Consider the following 14,696-nt stretch of genomic DNA (forward strand, 5'->3'; position numbering starts at 1 on the left):
CTCGTTACCAAGGAAAGTAACTATTTGCGTTACTGTTAAAAAAAAAAAGTTGCTATATGTCAAAGAATTTGGATTTTTTTGAGCAGTTTTCACAAGTCAGTTGAAATGAGTAGAACAGCAGGTGTTTGTACATAACTTTCGATATTTATTGCACGTCAACAGACAGCAAGAGGTTTATCCTGCACTTCAAGTATTATCTTTGTAAGAAAAGTAAACAGTTACACCATATAAAGTGCATTTAACTCTAGCAAATTAAATCAAGCTCTCTCAACCTGAGACAACTGGTCAAATAAACAACCTGTACTTCCAAGTGTTTTGTTCACAACAAAAGTAAACTTTGCTCCGAGTCCTTCTTTGCTAGTGGATGGCGAGCTATCATCTGTGGTGGAGGTAGCCTATCGGTGTTTTTGGCCACTAGCTTTGTAGATGCGTGTGTCGTTGTGAGATGCTTCATTAAATTAGAGTTGCTTATAACGGAAGTCGACAAAGTCTTCGCTCCTGGACATAATGTAGGACATTACATGCACATTCTTGCCTTTGACCACAATGAATTTGAAGTAGTGCTTATATCTCCACCTTGAAAATGCCAATTTTTCATCAGAATCAGAAATACTTTAATAATCCCAGGGGGAAATTATTTTTGTTACCACTCCAGGTATACAAACAACAAATAAAAACAACATCATATATTATCAAGACTTTTAACATATACAATAAAAACAAATATACAGTAATAATATATCAAATATGAAATGTACAGTGTAAATGTGCAAATAGTGCAATAAAAAGAAAAATGATTGTTTGGATTGCTCCTAACTCGCCATCTCTGCTGCGTCATCGAATCTGTTTAGCTGGTGTGTGTGTGTGTGTGTGTGTGTGTGTGGCGCGTGTGCTGGCATGTGTGTAAAAACACTGGCTCTGATTGGCTACCATGAAACATGACTCTGCCTTAGCCAATCATAATCGCTTACCTCGTTATTAACCCACCTCCTCACTAGCTGTGAGCCAGTGATGCGTTCGGATTACACAGTTTATTCAATCAATGCATAGTAATGCACCGCATTTAACGTCGAGTAACGTTAATGGCGTTGTAACGACGGGAAAAGTAATTAGTTAGATTACCCCGTTACTGAAAAAATAACGTCGTTACCTAACGCCGTTCTTTTAAACAGCGTTATTCCAAACACTGTTCAGCAGAGACTAGCTGCAGCAGTACAAATATCCAATTGGAGGATGTACGTGCGTGTAACTCACAGTGTTCTGTGTTGGTCTTGGTGGGTCTTCTCCAGGGCTCTTCTTACCCAAACAGGCTACGCTCCAGGCCTCCTTAACCTCTGAGTTGAACACAGTGAAGACCAGCATCACCGACAGACCCTGGGTAAGAGATACAGATACAAGTTTGAGGTGTTAATCTGAGGAAGCCCGGGAGTCCTGCATGGGGCTCCAGTGGGGGACTCCATTGTTCTGCTGGGAGACTTCAACGCGCACGTGGGCAATGATGGAGACACATGGAGAGGCGTGATTGGGAGGAACGGCCTCCCTGATCTAAACCAAAGTGGTTGTTTGTTGTTGGACTTCTGTGCTAGTCATGGATTGTCTATAACAAACACCATGTTCGAACATAGGGATGCTCATAAGTGTACGTGGTACCAGAGCACCCTAGGCCAAAGGTCAATGATCGATTTTATAATCGTTTCATCTGATCTGAGGCCGTATGTTTTGGACACTCGGGTGAAGAGAGGGGCGGAGCTGTCAACTGATCACCATCTGGTGGTGAGTTGGGTCAGGGGGTGGGGGAAGACTCTGGACAGACCTGGTAAGCCCAAACGGGTAGTGCGGGTAAATTGGGAACGTCTGGAGGAGGCCCCTGTCCGACAGACTTTCAACTCACACCTCCGGCGGAGCTTTTCGTGCATCTCTGTGGAGGCTGGGGGCATTGAACCCGAGTGGACAATGTTCAAAGTTTCCCTTGCTGAAGCTGCGGCGAGGAGCTGTGGTCTTAGGTGCCTCAAGGGGCGGTAACCCACGAACACCGTGGTGGACACCTGAAGAAGGAGTCTTTACGGGATATGTTATCCCAGAGGACTCAGGAGGCGGTTGCAGGGTACCGAAGGGCCCGAAGGGATGCAGCCTCTGCCGTGAAAGAGGCAAAGCAGCGGGTGTGGGAGAAGTTTGGAGAAGACATGGAGAAGGACTTTCGGTCAGCACCAAGGTGCTTCTGGAAAACTGTTCGCCAACTCAGGAGGTGGAAGTGGGGAACCATCCAAGCTGTGTACAGTAAGGATGGGACACTGTTGACCTGGGATTGATGAGATCCGTCCAGAAATGCTCAAGGCTCTGGGTGTGGAGGGGCTGTCCTGGTTGACACGCCTCTTCAACATTGCGTGGAAGTCTAGGACAGTGCCAAAGGAGTGGCAGACCGGGGTGGTAGTCCCCTTTTTAAAAAAGGGGGACCAGAGGGTATGTGCCAATTACAGGGGTATTACAATCCTGGGAGTATGCCCTACCGGTCAACATGTGTTTTGTGGATCTGAAAAAGGCGTATGACCGGGTCCCCCGGGAGATACTGTGGGAGGTGCTGCGGGAATATGGGGTGAGGGGGTCTCTTCTCAGGGCCATCCAATCTCTGTACGACCAAAGTGAGAGCTGTGTCCGGGTTCTCGGCAGTAAGTCGGACTCGTTTCAGGTGAGGGTTGGCCTCCGCCAGGGCTGCGCTTTGTCACCAATCCTGTTTGTAGTATTTATGGACAGGATATCGAGGCGTAGTCGGGGTGGGGAGGGGTTGCAGTTTGGTGGGCTGGGGATCTCATCGCTGCTCTTTGCAGATGATGTGGTCCTGATGGCATCATCGGCCTGTGACCTTCAGCACTCACTGAATCGGTTCGCAGCCGAGAGTGAAGCAGTTGGGATGAGAATCAGCACCTCTAAATCTGAGGCCATGGTTCTCAGCAGGAAACCGATGGAGTGCCTACTCCAGGTAGGGAATGAGTCCTTACCCCAAGTGAAGGAGTTCAAGTACCTTTTCGCGGTTTTGTTCGCGAATGAGGGGACAATGGAGCGGGAGATTGGTCGGAGAATCGGTGCAGCGGGTGCGGTATTACATTCAATCTATCGCACCGTTGTGACGAAAAGAGAGCTGAGCCAGAAGGCAAAGCTCTCGATCTACCGGTCAGTTTTCGTTCCTACCCTCACCTATGGTCATGAAGGCTGGGTCATGACCGAAAGAACGAGATCCAGGGTACAAGTGGCTGAAATGGGTTTCCTCAGGAGGGTGGCTGGCATCTCCCTTAGAGATAGGGTGAGAAGCTCAGTCATCCGTGAGGAGCTCGGAGTAGAGCCGCTGCTCCTTCGCGTTGAAAGGAGCCAGTTGAGGTGGTTTGGGCATCTGGTAAGGATGCCCCCTGGGCGCCTCCCTAGGGAAGTGTTCCAGGCACGTCCAGCTGGGAGGAGGCCTCGGGGAAGACCCAGGACTAGGTGGAGGGATTATATCTCCAACCTGGCCTGGGAACGCCTCAGGATCCCCGAGTTGGAGCTGGTTAATGTTGCTCGGGAAAGGGAAGTTTGGGGTCCCCTGCTGGAGCTGCTCCCCCCGCGACCCGATACCGGATAAGCGGACAAAGATGGATGGATGGATGGATGGACTATTAACTGGATGGGAGTTGAATGAGTGCTAGAATAAACCAACATTTATTGTAAACATACACTTTCGTTCACACACATGTTCATACCTGCACTAGACAGAGGACATCGAATATGTAGTAGAAAGCCAGGATGCTGTTGTTCACAGCCATCAGACCACATAACCAGGTGGAGGTGGCCACCAGCAACAGCAAGAAGGCATTGCGAACAGTAGCACTGGAGAGAGAGACACAAAGGTCAGTGGGAGAGAAGGTTAGACCATGAGAAGTACACTAATAAAATACTGTAGGCTTACATAACATAATGGAAACATCTGCAGTTCTTTGGACAGACAATAGGGCTGCTCGATTATTGAAAAAAATATAATCACGATTATTTCGGTCAATATTGAAATCACTATAATTTAACACTATTAGTTGACATCTGGAAAGATGTTGCAATTATTGAATTTAAAAAAAAACAGTAGAAAAAGTTAAATAAATCAACAGTAAAAAAAACACATACAACTGTGAAATTTGCCTCAATACTTGTCCTATTTAAACTTTATTTTTTTATTCAGAACACAAGAGAAAATAAGAGTTTACTTGCAAAACGTAATGAGCTAAATAATAGAGACAGATAGAGATTCATAGTTTTATAGCCTTGTTGAGATTGTTAGTAGTTACTTTGAATGTATGTTGTATGTTCAATTATTATTTTTCATGCTTCAACTGGGAAAAGCTTCTTTGAACACAGATTTCTGGTGTCTTAAGTCACTAGACCATCTTCATACAGTACCACTGAAGCCTGAAATAAAGCAAAACTTAATTTCCACCAAAACATGAGAAGTACAGTAATAAAAGAAGAAAAATAGCCAACAAAGTAGCCTTTTGAAAGTGAGAAATCATTTTACAGTTGTGGGTGGGTACTTACATGACAGGGAGCTTCTTGGTCTCCTTCTGAGAGGGATTGCAGGACATCTTGGCTACAATCATAAAAATGCCTCCATTCATCTGGATAGAGGGAAATCAATACAAAAGGTAAGGCAACATTTTGTAATGCATTTCAGCTAATCCAATAATGCCCTTAGAAATATCAGTGATGAGGATAAACAGATGAAACAAAATCAATCTCGATAAAATCGTCATCTACGAGGGAAAAAAGGTAAATGTATTAAAGCCACTTAAGTCTATGACCTGCTCTGTTTTGGTTCATTTGCTTAAACAGTATAAGAAAATAGACAAATCAGTGAATGAAAGAAAAGTAACAGCTGAATAAATTAATTATTACAAAAGAAGCGAAGGCACAACAGAAGGACAAAAAGAATAAAGGAAATAAATAAAGGCATGAATAAAGTGAATAAAAGTGTATAATGAATAATACTGATTGCTGACTACACTGCATTGAGTTATTCATGAGCATGATAAAAAACCTGGCACAGCTTCCTGTCTAAGATGTTGCAGTGAAGTTGTAAAGTGTTGGCTTTATGTTAGTAGCAAATAAAATTATGGTGTTGCAGAGTTCAAGCGGGTCGTCTTTGTAAAATTCCACTTATGACTGATGATATGATTCAGCTATTTTTGGGAGGGTAACCAGCCAACGATTCAAAGGCAGGGAAGAAGGAGCAAACCAAGTTTATGCACATTTTTATTTGAAGACGAGTTTACCTTAGGATGATATCAAGCCTAGTAAGCAGAGTTAAGCTGATCTGCACTAGGTGTTATGATTATGTATACCCTACGATTCCCTGTCACATCCCTTTTCACACTATATTTTTACTCAAGTTTGAGTGCATACATTAGCATCATCTACAGTATATCAGAAAGACAGGGAGACAGTTACCAGTATGACGATGGCTATAGGACCAGCAAAGCTCCAGATGAGTTTGTCATAGATGGAGATCCAACAAAAGTCTGGGTTCCCATAACCCTCTGGGTCCAAGCCCACCGCCAGGCCTGCAGTGCAGAGACACACAGTCAGATGACTCAGGAAGAGAGAAGCAGGATGTGACAGCATGTAATTATCTGAATGACAGTCGCAAGAAAGGTCAAAGACATAGCAGAACACATCCCAGTTAATGTTAGGAATTAATTCTTTTTAAAATAATAATTTCAAGTGACAAAACATCATGTTGAAGGTATTCAGCTCTTTGGAAAACAGTGGCTGTAAATGTATGATTACATTGGTGTGCCTTCAGGGATGTCTATATATGTTTTCAGAATATTTATCAATTCCCAGTACTGATTGGTATCACTGATGCTTCGGATATATAACTATCTAACATTATATTAGTCAATGTTGTAACAATTTTGTAGTTATTCTACACTAATATCCACCTGATTCTCTCAGGTTAGAAGAAATGTATCTTAATAAAAATATTCTTTTAAACGATCCTGCTGTTTTCAGATATCAGTTTGATAATGGCAAGTTATTTTTTATTTTAAGATTATTTTTTAGGGGTTTTCCCTTTTTAATTGACAGTGACAGTGGATAGACAGGGAATGGGGAGAGAAAGAGAGGGGATGACACGCAGCAAAAGGCCACAGGTCGGATTCGAACCCGGGCCGTTGCAAAGGATTCAGCCTACATGGGGCGCACGCTCTTACTGGGTGAGCTAGAGGTCACCCCAAGATAATTTTTATTTATCCACGCAACCAGACTACATCTCCATGATGGTGCCAGAAGATCATGTCAAAGTTCTGAGAGTCGTGGGTATAAAGATTTTTTTAAATTGAATAGCAAAAGTAAGAGAGACAGGGAGAGCCTAAATAAAGACCGACAGATTAAACACCTCTGAGCCGTAGGAAGAAGACATGCAGCCTGTGTGTGTGTGTGTTTGTGTGTGTGTAAAAAGATGCAGACAGATAGAAAAAAGAAGACACATATTACTAACTTACCGTATGTGTCAATAAAGAACTTACTCTGTGTGTGTGTGTGTGTGTGTGTGTGTGTGTGTGTGTGTGTGTGTGTAAAAAGATGCAGACAGATAGAAAAAAGAAGACACATATTACTAACTTACCGTATGTGTCAATAAAGAAACTACTTGCGTCTGTGTGTGTGTGTGTGTGTGTGTGTGTGTGTGTGTGTGTGTGTGTGTGTGTGCGTGCATGTTTGCTTTACTATCTCTGTATTAAAATGTCACAGAAACCTGTTTAATACAAGTGTCAATAGGACACCTTATCTACACAGCCAGACTCATTGCAAATGTGTGTGTGTTTGTGCACATACATGACCGTGTGATGTCATGAATGTAAACATGTGGCAAGGACATGTTTCTGACAAATATCACAGAGATCTTATGTGTCTGCGTGTGTATGTGTGTCACCTGTGATAATGGCGGGCACGCCCCAGCCGATGGCGTAGTAGAACCTCATGGCACCATAGTTAATGTTGCGTTGCTCGGTCTGCATGCGGTAGATATGAAGGCCCTCCACGAACATCCACGCAAACGTGGACATGAAGAAGTAATGCAGGAGAATGGCGACGACTGTGCAAAGGAACTGAAGGGCGAGAAAAAGAGAATAATTAAAGGAAGGAAGGAGAAAGAAGCAAGGGAAAGATTGCAGAAAGAATAGAAAGGAATGAGAGGAGAAGCAGGAAGGAAGCAAGGGAAGGAGTGACATGATTTAATTACCAGCGTGACTAAACAGAGTTTATGGCAGCGTGTTAAAGTATGTCTCCAGGAAATATGCAAAAAACTGATATGAATGTAAATTAATGTTGTTAATGTGCTCAATTATAGTAATAACACTCAAGAGTGAGTTCTTAACTACGAATATGAGTACACATAGTATAGAACGCCCTAACAGGTAATGTGTCATAGCAGTTATGTGTGTAAAAGTCTGAAAGCATTTATGTAACAATATATTTAAATATTGTAATATTTACAAGAAATTAAGATAATCCTAACTTGTTTCCTGGTTTTAAAGTGGCCATATTATGCTCATTTCAGGTTCATTATTGTATTTTGAGGTTGTACCACAATAGGTTTACATGGTTTCATTTTCAAAAAAAACAACATATTTTTGTTGTACTGCACATTGCTGCATATCCTCTTTTCACCCTGTGTGTTCAGGTTTCTGTTTTAGCTAAATATTATTTTTTTTTCATAATATGGGCACTTTAAGGGGAATTATCAGCTCAGTTGAAGCATATTTACTCCAATTGTAAATGGTACATTGGTAAATGAATTGTTTATAGCGCTTTTCTAGTCTTAGCGACCACTCAAAGTGCTCTACACTTGAGGCACTCACACACACATATTCATACACTGGTGGCCTTGGCTACAATACAGGATGCCCCCTGCTCAGTATCTTGCTAAAAGACACTTTGACATGTAGAATACAAAGAGCATTTCTATATTAATAGTACATATTATGAATCATACTATACATTTAGGAGAGATATTAGATATTGATAAAATGTCAGCTTTGTCCATGGCTGTTTTATTTATCTTTAGAAATATTCATAAAACATTAATGATGGACATGGAAAACTTTGTCTTTATTGCCATAGATGAGCCTCAAGAATGCTGAGAGGATGTCAAATCAGTGCTTAAAGATGGTGTAATCTGCTAAAACATAAATAACTGAGCTCCATCCAATATCATGGTTTAGATAGATGCTTTCAGTATATTATCAGGAAAAAAATCCCAGTACTTTTTGACAGGGCAGATGATTCCAAATCACTTTTGTCAGTTAAGTGATGCTGTTTGGTTTGGCAGTAATGCTGAACTTCTCCATGAATAATGCAGAATATTAGCATTTTTAGCCTTCTGAGAAATTACCCTCAGGCTGCTTTTAAGCATGTCTGAAGTGGTTTATTTGAACTCTGGGGCCGTCCGTCTGTTTTGTTTAACCAGATGAGAAAGATGCCATTCAAACTCAAGTGGCTCTGAAATACAGCATCTACACATCTGAAAGTGCAATTCACCATCTTCTAAGAGAACTCTTGGGCAGTTTGTCAGAAGTAAAAACCAAATCTAAACCAACAACTTGAAAACACACGGGTTTGTGAGTTAAAATTGATGGCTGCTGGCAACTGACAGCCATCTTTCAAAACCATGCTTTGAATACCAAGTATAACAAATTTAAGTGAGAACAAACGGTATGGTATGATTTCTTCATGTGTTCTTAACCTATATAAACACCAGAGAGGAGGATTAGAGCTTAAAAGGCTCAAGATGTCCATCCTGTTAAATTGCAAGGATTGAAATCAGATATGCATTGACGCTTCCTCTCTGACACAATCTTTGGGGGTTACAGTTGATTAATACTCTGTCTAATGAACAAGCTTCTTGTGAGTCCGTGCAAGTTTGTGTCAACTTTGGCTCCCTTAGATTTGTGACAGCAGCCTGCCAACAGGACAGACACCTTAACATTCATAACGGTCACCAAAAGGGTTGGTGTGTCTTCAAGTTGTGGATGACCTAAACAAATTATATACTGTATATAAATGTACATGGGGCCATCTGAAACATTATTCACAATTACCTCACACACATACAAGTGAAATGCTCTCATACACTCTAGTGAAATGCTGTTATATACACTAGTGAAAAATTATACTCTCACATACTATACTGAAACCTCACATACACACCACTGAATTGCTCAAAAACGCTACTGAAAACACTCTCATAAATGCTACTGAAACGCTCTCACTCGCAACAGTGAAACGCTCTCATGCACAACACTGAAACGTTCTCAAACGCTTCTGAAACCCTCATGCGCAATACTGAATCACTCTCATATACACAACTGAAACAGGAATTCTCTCAATAGTGTATATGAGAATGTTTCAGTATAGCACGCGAGTGTGTTTCATTAGTGTTTATGAGAGCATTTCAGTTGTGTTTGTGAGCCCGTTTCAGTATTACGCGTGAGAGGATTTCAGTTGAACAGTAAGGCATTTCAGTTGAACAGGAAAGTGATTCGGTGAAACAGTAAAGCGGCGGGGAAAAAATCCCTGTCTAGGATTCAAACCAGGGTCTGCCACATTAAAGTCAATGATATTACCCATTGAGCTATTCAAATACTGTAGGTTGCAGGTGATCTTGCAATTTATGTATCTAAACAGGCCCTGTCTTTCTGAATTAATGAGTCATTGGCTTATTAGTTCCGAAAATAGGGAGCTCTGTTTTTCAGAATTAAGGATGTATTCAGAATCAAACAAAACTGTTTCTTAAGTGGCTGTATTACCTCAAAATCTTGAAATCATTAGAAAACATTGTGGAATACTTGGTTGCACTTTTGCAGCCATCTCAGATTTTAAGGTTAAAAGAAGCTCAGAACAAATTCCTAACAACACAGTCAGAGATGATACAGAAATAGAAGCAACCATGGCAGGCATACAGCCAGATAATGAATTGCACACACAGAATCAACACACAAGTTACACACTAAAAAGACTAAAATACGCACAAACATGTAAAAACAAGTGTGCAAACAGACACACACGACCGCTGCGAGCACTAACATGCTCTTCCAAGCATGATGCACATAAATGAGAGAACATATTGTTCAGCTAGAAGTAAACAGTCCCACTGTAAGAGCCGTACAGTTGACAGTGTGGGGGATACAGCTTAATTAATTGAATTTTACGCTGAGTGAGCACGTATTTGCAATGCCCTCTCTACAAGACTTGCTACTCTTTAAACACACACATACACATTTGTGATGTAACAAAAGAAAAAGAGAAAGTTGTCAGGAGAGAGGAAGGAAACATAAGAACAAGGGCAGATGAGGAGGAAAAATGTAGGAAGTATTTAGCATAATAGGAAGAGGATTTACAGTAAAACAAAAAGAAAAAACAGCAAAAAACACACGTGATGTACAGGGGCACAAAGTGAGCAGGATGGAGCGATACAGAGGGTAAATAGTAGAAGTAAGGTGAAAAGACAGAGATGTCTTGATATATTCTTTAGAGCTGCACCAGTGAAGGAGGACATAGGCAGTTTCCAACTACCAGCCACAATTTGGAGGCGAGTACACCTTCAAATCTGCAAAACGTGGCTAAAAATGAGACAATTATGAGGTAAAGCAAATGTTTGGATGAATGTTGGGAACTGGAGGAATGGCAAAGAAGCTAAAGACATTACAGAATGAACAGGGCTTAAGAAACACAAGCCCACAACCCCACATCAGTATTTACCGGTTGTTCAGTGTGATTGACCCCGAGCAGAAACACCAGCTCCGACAAAAACATGCCTGCCGCTGTGTTTGAATGTATGCTTCTGGTGTTGGACTTGAGGCCTCGGAGGCATGAGAGCACCAGGACAGTGAGGAGGAGGGCCAGCATGGAGACACACAGAGAAGAGTATGTGACCAGGGCCAGCGTCTCCAGATCCCCCTCCAACTGCTGCTCATAGAGAGATGGGTGAAGGGAGAGAGGGTATTATTGAATGTATATCATTTTGGTGGGAGTAGATGAAACATCAATATCCAAAAAAATCATGAAATGTAACACTGCACAGAATACCAGCTGGTTTGTAATGCTAAATATTAAAGGCTTCTAAAGGATTGAGAGAGGCAAAGGATCTCTGTATTCAAACTATTTAAACTACAAATCATTTCATTTATGAACAAGTCTCAAAGCATTTGAAAGAGAAAATAAAAGAAAGCATACAGGAAAAGAAGAATCTATCTTGATGAATCAAACAGGCCAACCCAACTAGCCGACTTTTCTATTCTGGCAGGGGGAATCAGAATATCAAAAGCCTAAAATCGATTCATCGCTGCCTTTGCATGCACAGAAAGCCTTTGCTTCGCATTCGCCAGTAAACAAACACTTCCAGGCTTTTGCGTTTGGGCAAATAAATGGAAATGGGATACTCCTCTTTGCATTCCTCTGGACTAATGTTGATGCTGATTAGTTCAATGTAAACTAGCCATATTTTGAGAAATGTACAACTTGAAATTCATCATAAGCCATGAGGCTTCTGATGCCACAAGTTTCCCACCTCAAACTTTTAAGACCTGATAAAACATCACTTAGTATGCAGGGGTGCAATGTGCAGGGGGTTTGCATTAAACCGTGAAAATCTTCTACAGCTGTAACAAGGCTACCTTTAGCTTCAGAATGTCAGGCAGGATTTAATTCTCTGGGATTTCAAACATTTACACCGACTAAATCCAGCAATTACCAGCTGAGATGTTCAAATGAAAAAAGAAGGAAAACCGACACACTGGCAAAAAGCAGGATCACTGATAGGAGATTAATGCACTACATGCCTCATTATGTTAGAGAGGCATATTAATTAAATGATTATAAATATGTGGGATATACTGTATATATGGGAGTAGTTTTCAGTGACGGATCACTAACCTCTCTGTGTGAACTGTCCATCAGCACGCCGAAGGTGCCCAGTCTCTGGCACTGACAGCGGACATGTGAGGTGTTCCTGTACACTACCGTACAGTCCCTGACTGTCCAACAACCTCCTATCTCATACCTGCAGAGAGAGAGATAGAGAGAGAGAGAGAGAGAGAGAGACACAGAGAAAGAGGAATAAAAGATGTGCATATACAAAGACATGAAAAGACTAACTGTATCCAACATTAGCAGGACTAGTAAAGTAAACAACATTCCACCATTGCAGCTTGTATGTAAGTCTAGAAGTTCTGAGTAAAACATAAACACACTAACACACTGCAATTTAATATTTGCAGTTCCAAGGTCCTAATATTGGGCATGCTGGCTCACTGGCATGGCTTACTTGGACACTTCATGGAAATGAACAATCATTATTGTTATTGGTTATAACAAGGGTGGTCATAAATCCAGTGCCAGAAAGTCAGCTATTGAATATATTTCATACTTAATAGCAAACAAGACAAAAACCAGACTCATCAAATTAACATTATATTTTTATGACACGACACATTTTATGAATCACAAAAAGACATGTTTTCCAACAATAACGTGGATAGTAGTTTTGCTGTTAGCTCCCTGTGAATGTGTTTCAACACTGCACCATACAGATATGTATATTCATTACACAGATTTACAACATTTAGAGAACTTAAAACATTAAGTGTAATGCGTTCAAAATATACACATAATCATAAAAGTTAATTATCTATAAAGATAGTGGAAAGTTATTGAATTTCAGTTGTATAAACAGTATCAATACAGTGTGAGTATTAATACAGCCCTAATGTACAGTGTGTGTGTATGCTTCATCAGGACTGTGTGGGTTTCGTTTCTACAAACTGTTCAATTCATGTTAGTGGTAAAGTTAGTTTTATACTGTATAACCATATTTGTAAGAGACAGGGCAGCATATTTTGCTAGGTGGTGTTTGTATTTGACTAGTAGGGTCAGGGTGGCAGTGATTGTGAAAGTAATTCTCTCTCTCTCTCTCTCTCTCTCTCTCTCTCTCTCTCTCTCTCTCTCTCTCTCTCTCTCTCTCTCTCTCTCTCTCTCTCTCTCTCCCTCCCTCCCCTCCCTCTCGTTACTATGGTAGAGGCTGCACTTGCCATCTGAATCCATGTGAAAACGAGGCTCAGTGCCACAGGAAGCCCAGCTCTTCCCATGGATACAAGATTCAAGATTAACTTTATTGTCCCACAACGTGGGAAATGTGTCTTGGGCACTCAACCCATGCTGCAGCCATAGTAAAAACAAATAAACACAGACAAACACGCAAAAAACACGCACGCACGCACGCACTCGATTGACTCAACATTTGAACTCCAGTTTACTTGTGAAATGCCAACACGGTCTAAAATTCTTTAATGCTGTCTATAGCCCAGCTACTGTGTGTGTGTGTGTGTGTGTGTGTGTGTGTGTGTGTGTGTGTGTGTGTGTGTGTGTGTGGGAATATATAAACAAATGTAATCTGTACTCACGGACTGCTGTGGTTCCACTGCACGCACAGTGGCTTGCTGCGATTGGCCGTCTCCAGCAGCTTGAACTCAAGCAGAATGGGCTGGTCCAATTGTCCGCCCACAAACGTCTGGTTGTTGTAGACAGAGATACTGACCACTGGGGAGTTCATTACCGGGTGTCTGGGAAGCCTGAGGCAGAGAGAACGCAGAGTTACCGTACATCTACTAGATAAGACAGAAAGCAGAGTTTGATGTCCTGGTAAGGACGGTAAAAAAAGGCACAGACAAGGTGAGCAGAGAGGAACAAAACTGGTATACTAAACGTCAATGACTGCTTATTGACACCTACTAAAAACTGGACAGTTTGTTGCTTTGTAATTAAGCCCAGAGGTGAGGTGAGGAAGAGGCATTGGAGGATAGGGGGAGAGAACAAAAGAGGCAAAGATACCATGATAGAAACAGAGAGAAAAAACGGATGACAAGGACGTGATATCGGAAATAATGCTGAAGCAATTAATTAATTAACTGACAGAAAACCAACGATAATTTGATCATAAATTTATCGTTTAAGGTACTCAAGTAAAAATGAAAAACATTTCTAATTCCAGATTATCAAATGTGAGTTTTCATATAATTGTAAATAGAATATATTTGGGGGTTGGTCGGGCAAAATGAGCAATTTGGAGATGTTACCTTTTCATTTTCCCTGTTTTTTCCCCACATTTGATAGACAAAGTGATTAATGGCATTTCTTTTAATTTTTGGATTTCTTTTTTAATTTTGGCAAGTTGCTGTTTATGATTAAAGATAACGATATTCTGAAAATGATGTGTTTCCAGTGATTTGATGCTCCTGTTATATAAAAGCAATTTTGGTTTACTGTTGCAAAAGATACATGGGTAATCCGGATTTCTATATCCTGTTGCTTCCTTCCTTAGAGTGTTCAGACAGCTGCTGTAATCAGATTGTTATTGTTCTGAGTGTGATTGATTCCCACCTCACTCCTCGTCGGTCTGTGTGGTACTTGGGAGGGAGGGCGCTGCCCAGACTGCGATATATCAGCATGATGACGATGGTGATGGGAGGCTCTGGCATTGAAACAGTGCGTCTTGCTGCAGTGTATTCTCCTGTCTGATTGGCTGAGATACTGACAGGGGCAGGAGCAGCATTCTGTGGGGCCAAGGCTGAAATGGAGAAGTCTGTGTGAGCATATTCTCTTAGTTTCAGCCACTTACAAGCTCAAGCCAT

The 14,696-nt window shown here is 41.4% G+C and overlaps 1 protein-coding gene across 1 annotated transcript in view; it reads right to left on the bottom strand.

Moving 5' to 3' along the window:
* Nucleotides 1–14,696, bottom strand: part of celsr3 (cadherin, EGF LAG seven-pass G-type receptor 3) — a 114,104-nt gene that overhangs the window by 9,035 nt on the left and 90,373 nt on the right. The window contains exons 25-33 of the mRNA XM_028582617.1: nucleotides 14,446–14,632; nucleotides 13,470–13,637; nucleotides 11,944–12,070; nucleotides 10,771–10,977; nucleotides 6,944–7,118; nucleotides 5,461–5,573; nucleotides 4,552–4,631; nucleotides 3,729–3,855; nucleotides 1,255–1,374 (exon numbers count right to left, since the gene is read on the bottom strand). Of these exons, the coding sequence (XP_028438418.1) occupies nucleotides 1,255–1,374; nucleotides 3,729–3,855; nucleotides 4,552–4,631; nucleotides 5,461–5,573; nucleotides 6,944–7,118; nucleotides 10,771–10,977; nucleotides 11,944–12,070; nucleotides 13,470–13,637; nucleotides 14,446–14,632 (1,304 nt within the window). The remainder of the gene's footprint in view (nucleotides 1–1,254; nucleotides 1,375–3,728; nucleotides 3,856–4,551; nucleotides 4,632–5,460; nucleotides 5,574–6,943; nucleotides 7,119–10,770; nucleotides 10,978–11,943; nucleotides 12,071–13,469; nucleotides 13,638–14,445; nucleotides 14,633–14,696) is intronic.

The sequence above is a fragment of the Perca flavescens genome, chromosome 7, assembly GCF_004354835.1.
Source record: "Perca flavescens isolate YP-PL-M2 chromosome 7, PFLA_1.0, whole genome shotgun sequence".
In the NCBI taxonomy this organism is placed as follows: domain Eukaryota; kingdom Metazoa; phylum Chordata; class Actinopteri; order Perciformes; family Percidae; genus Perca; species Perca flavescens.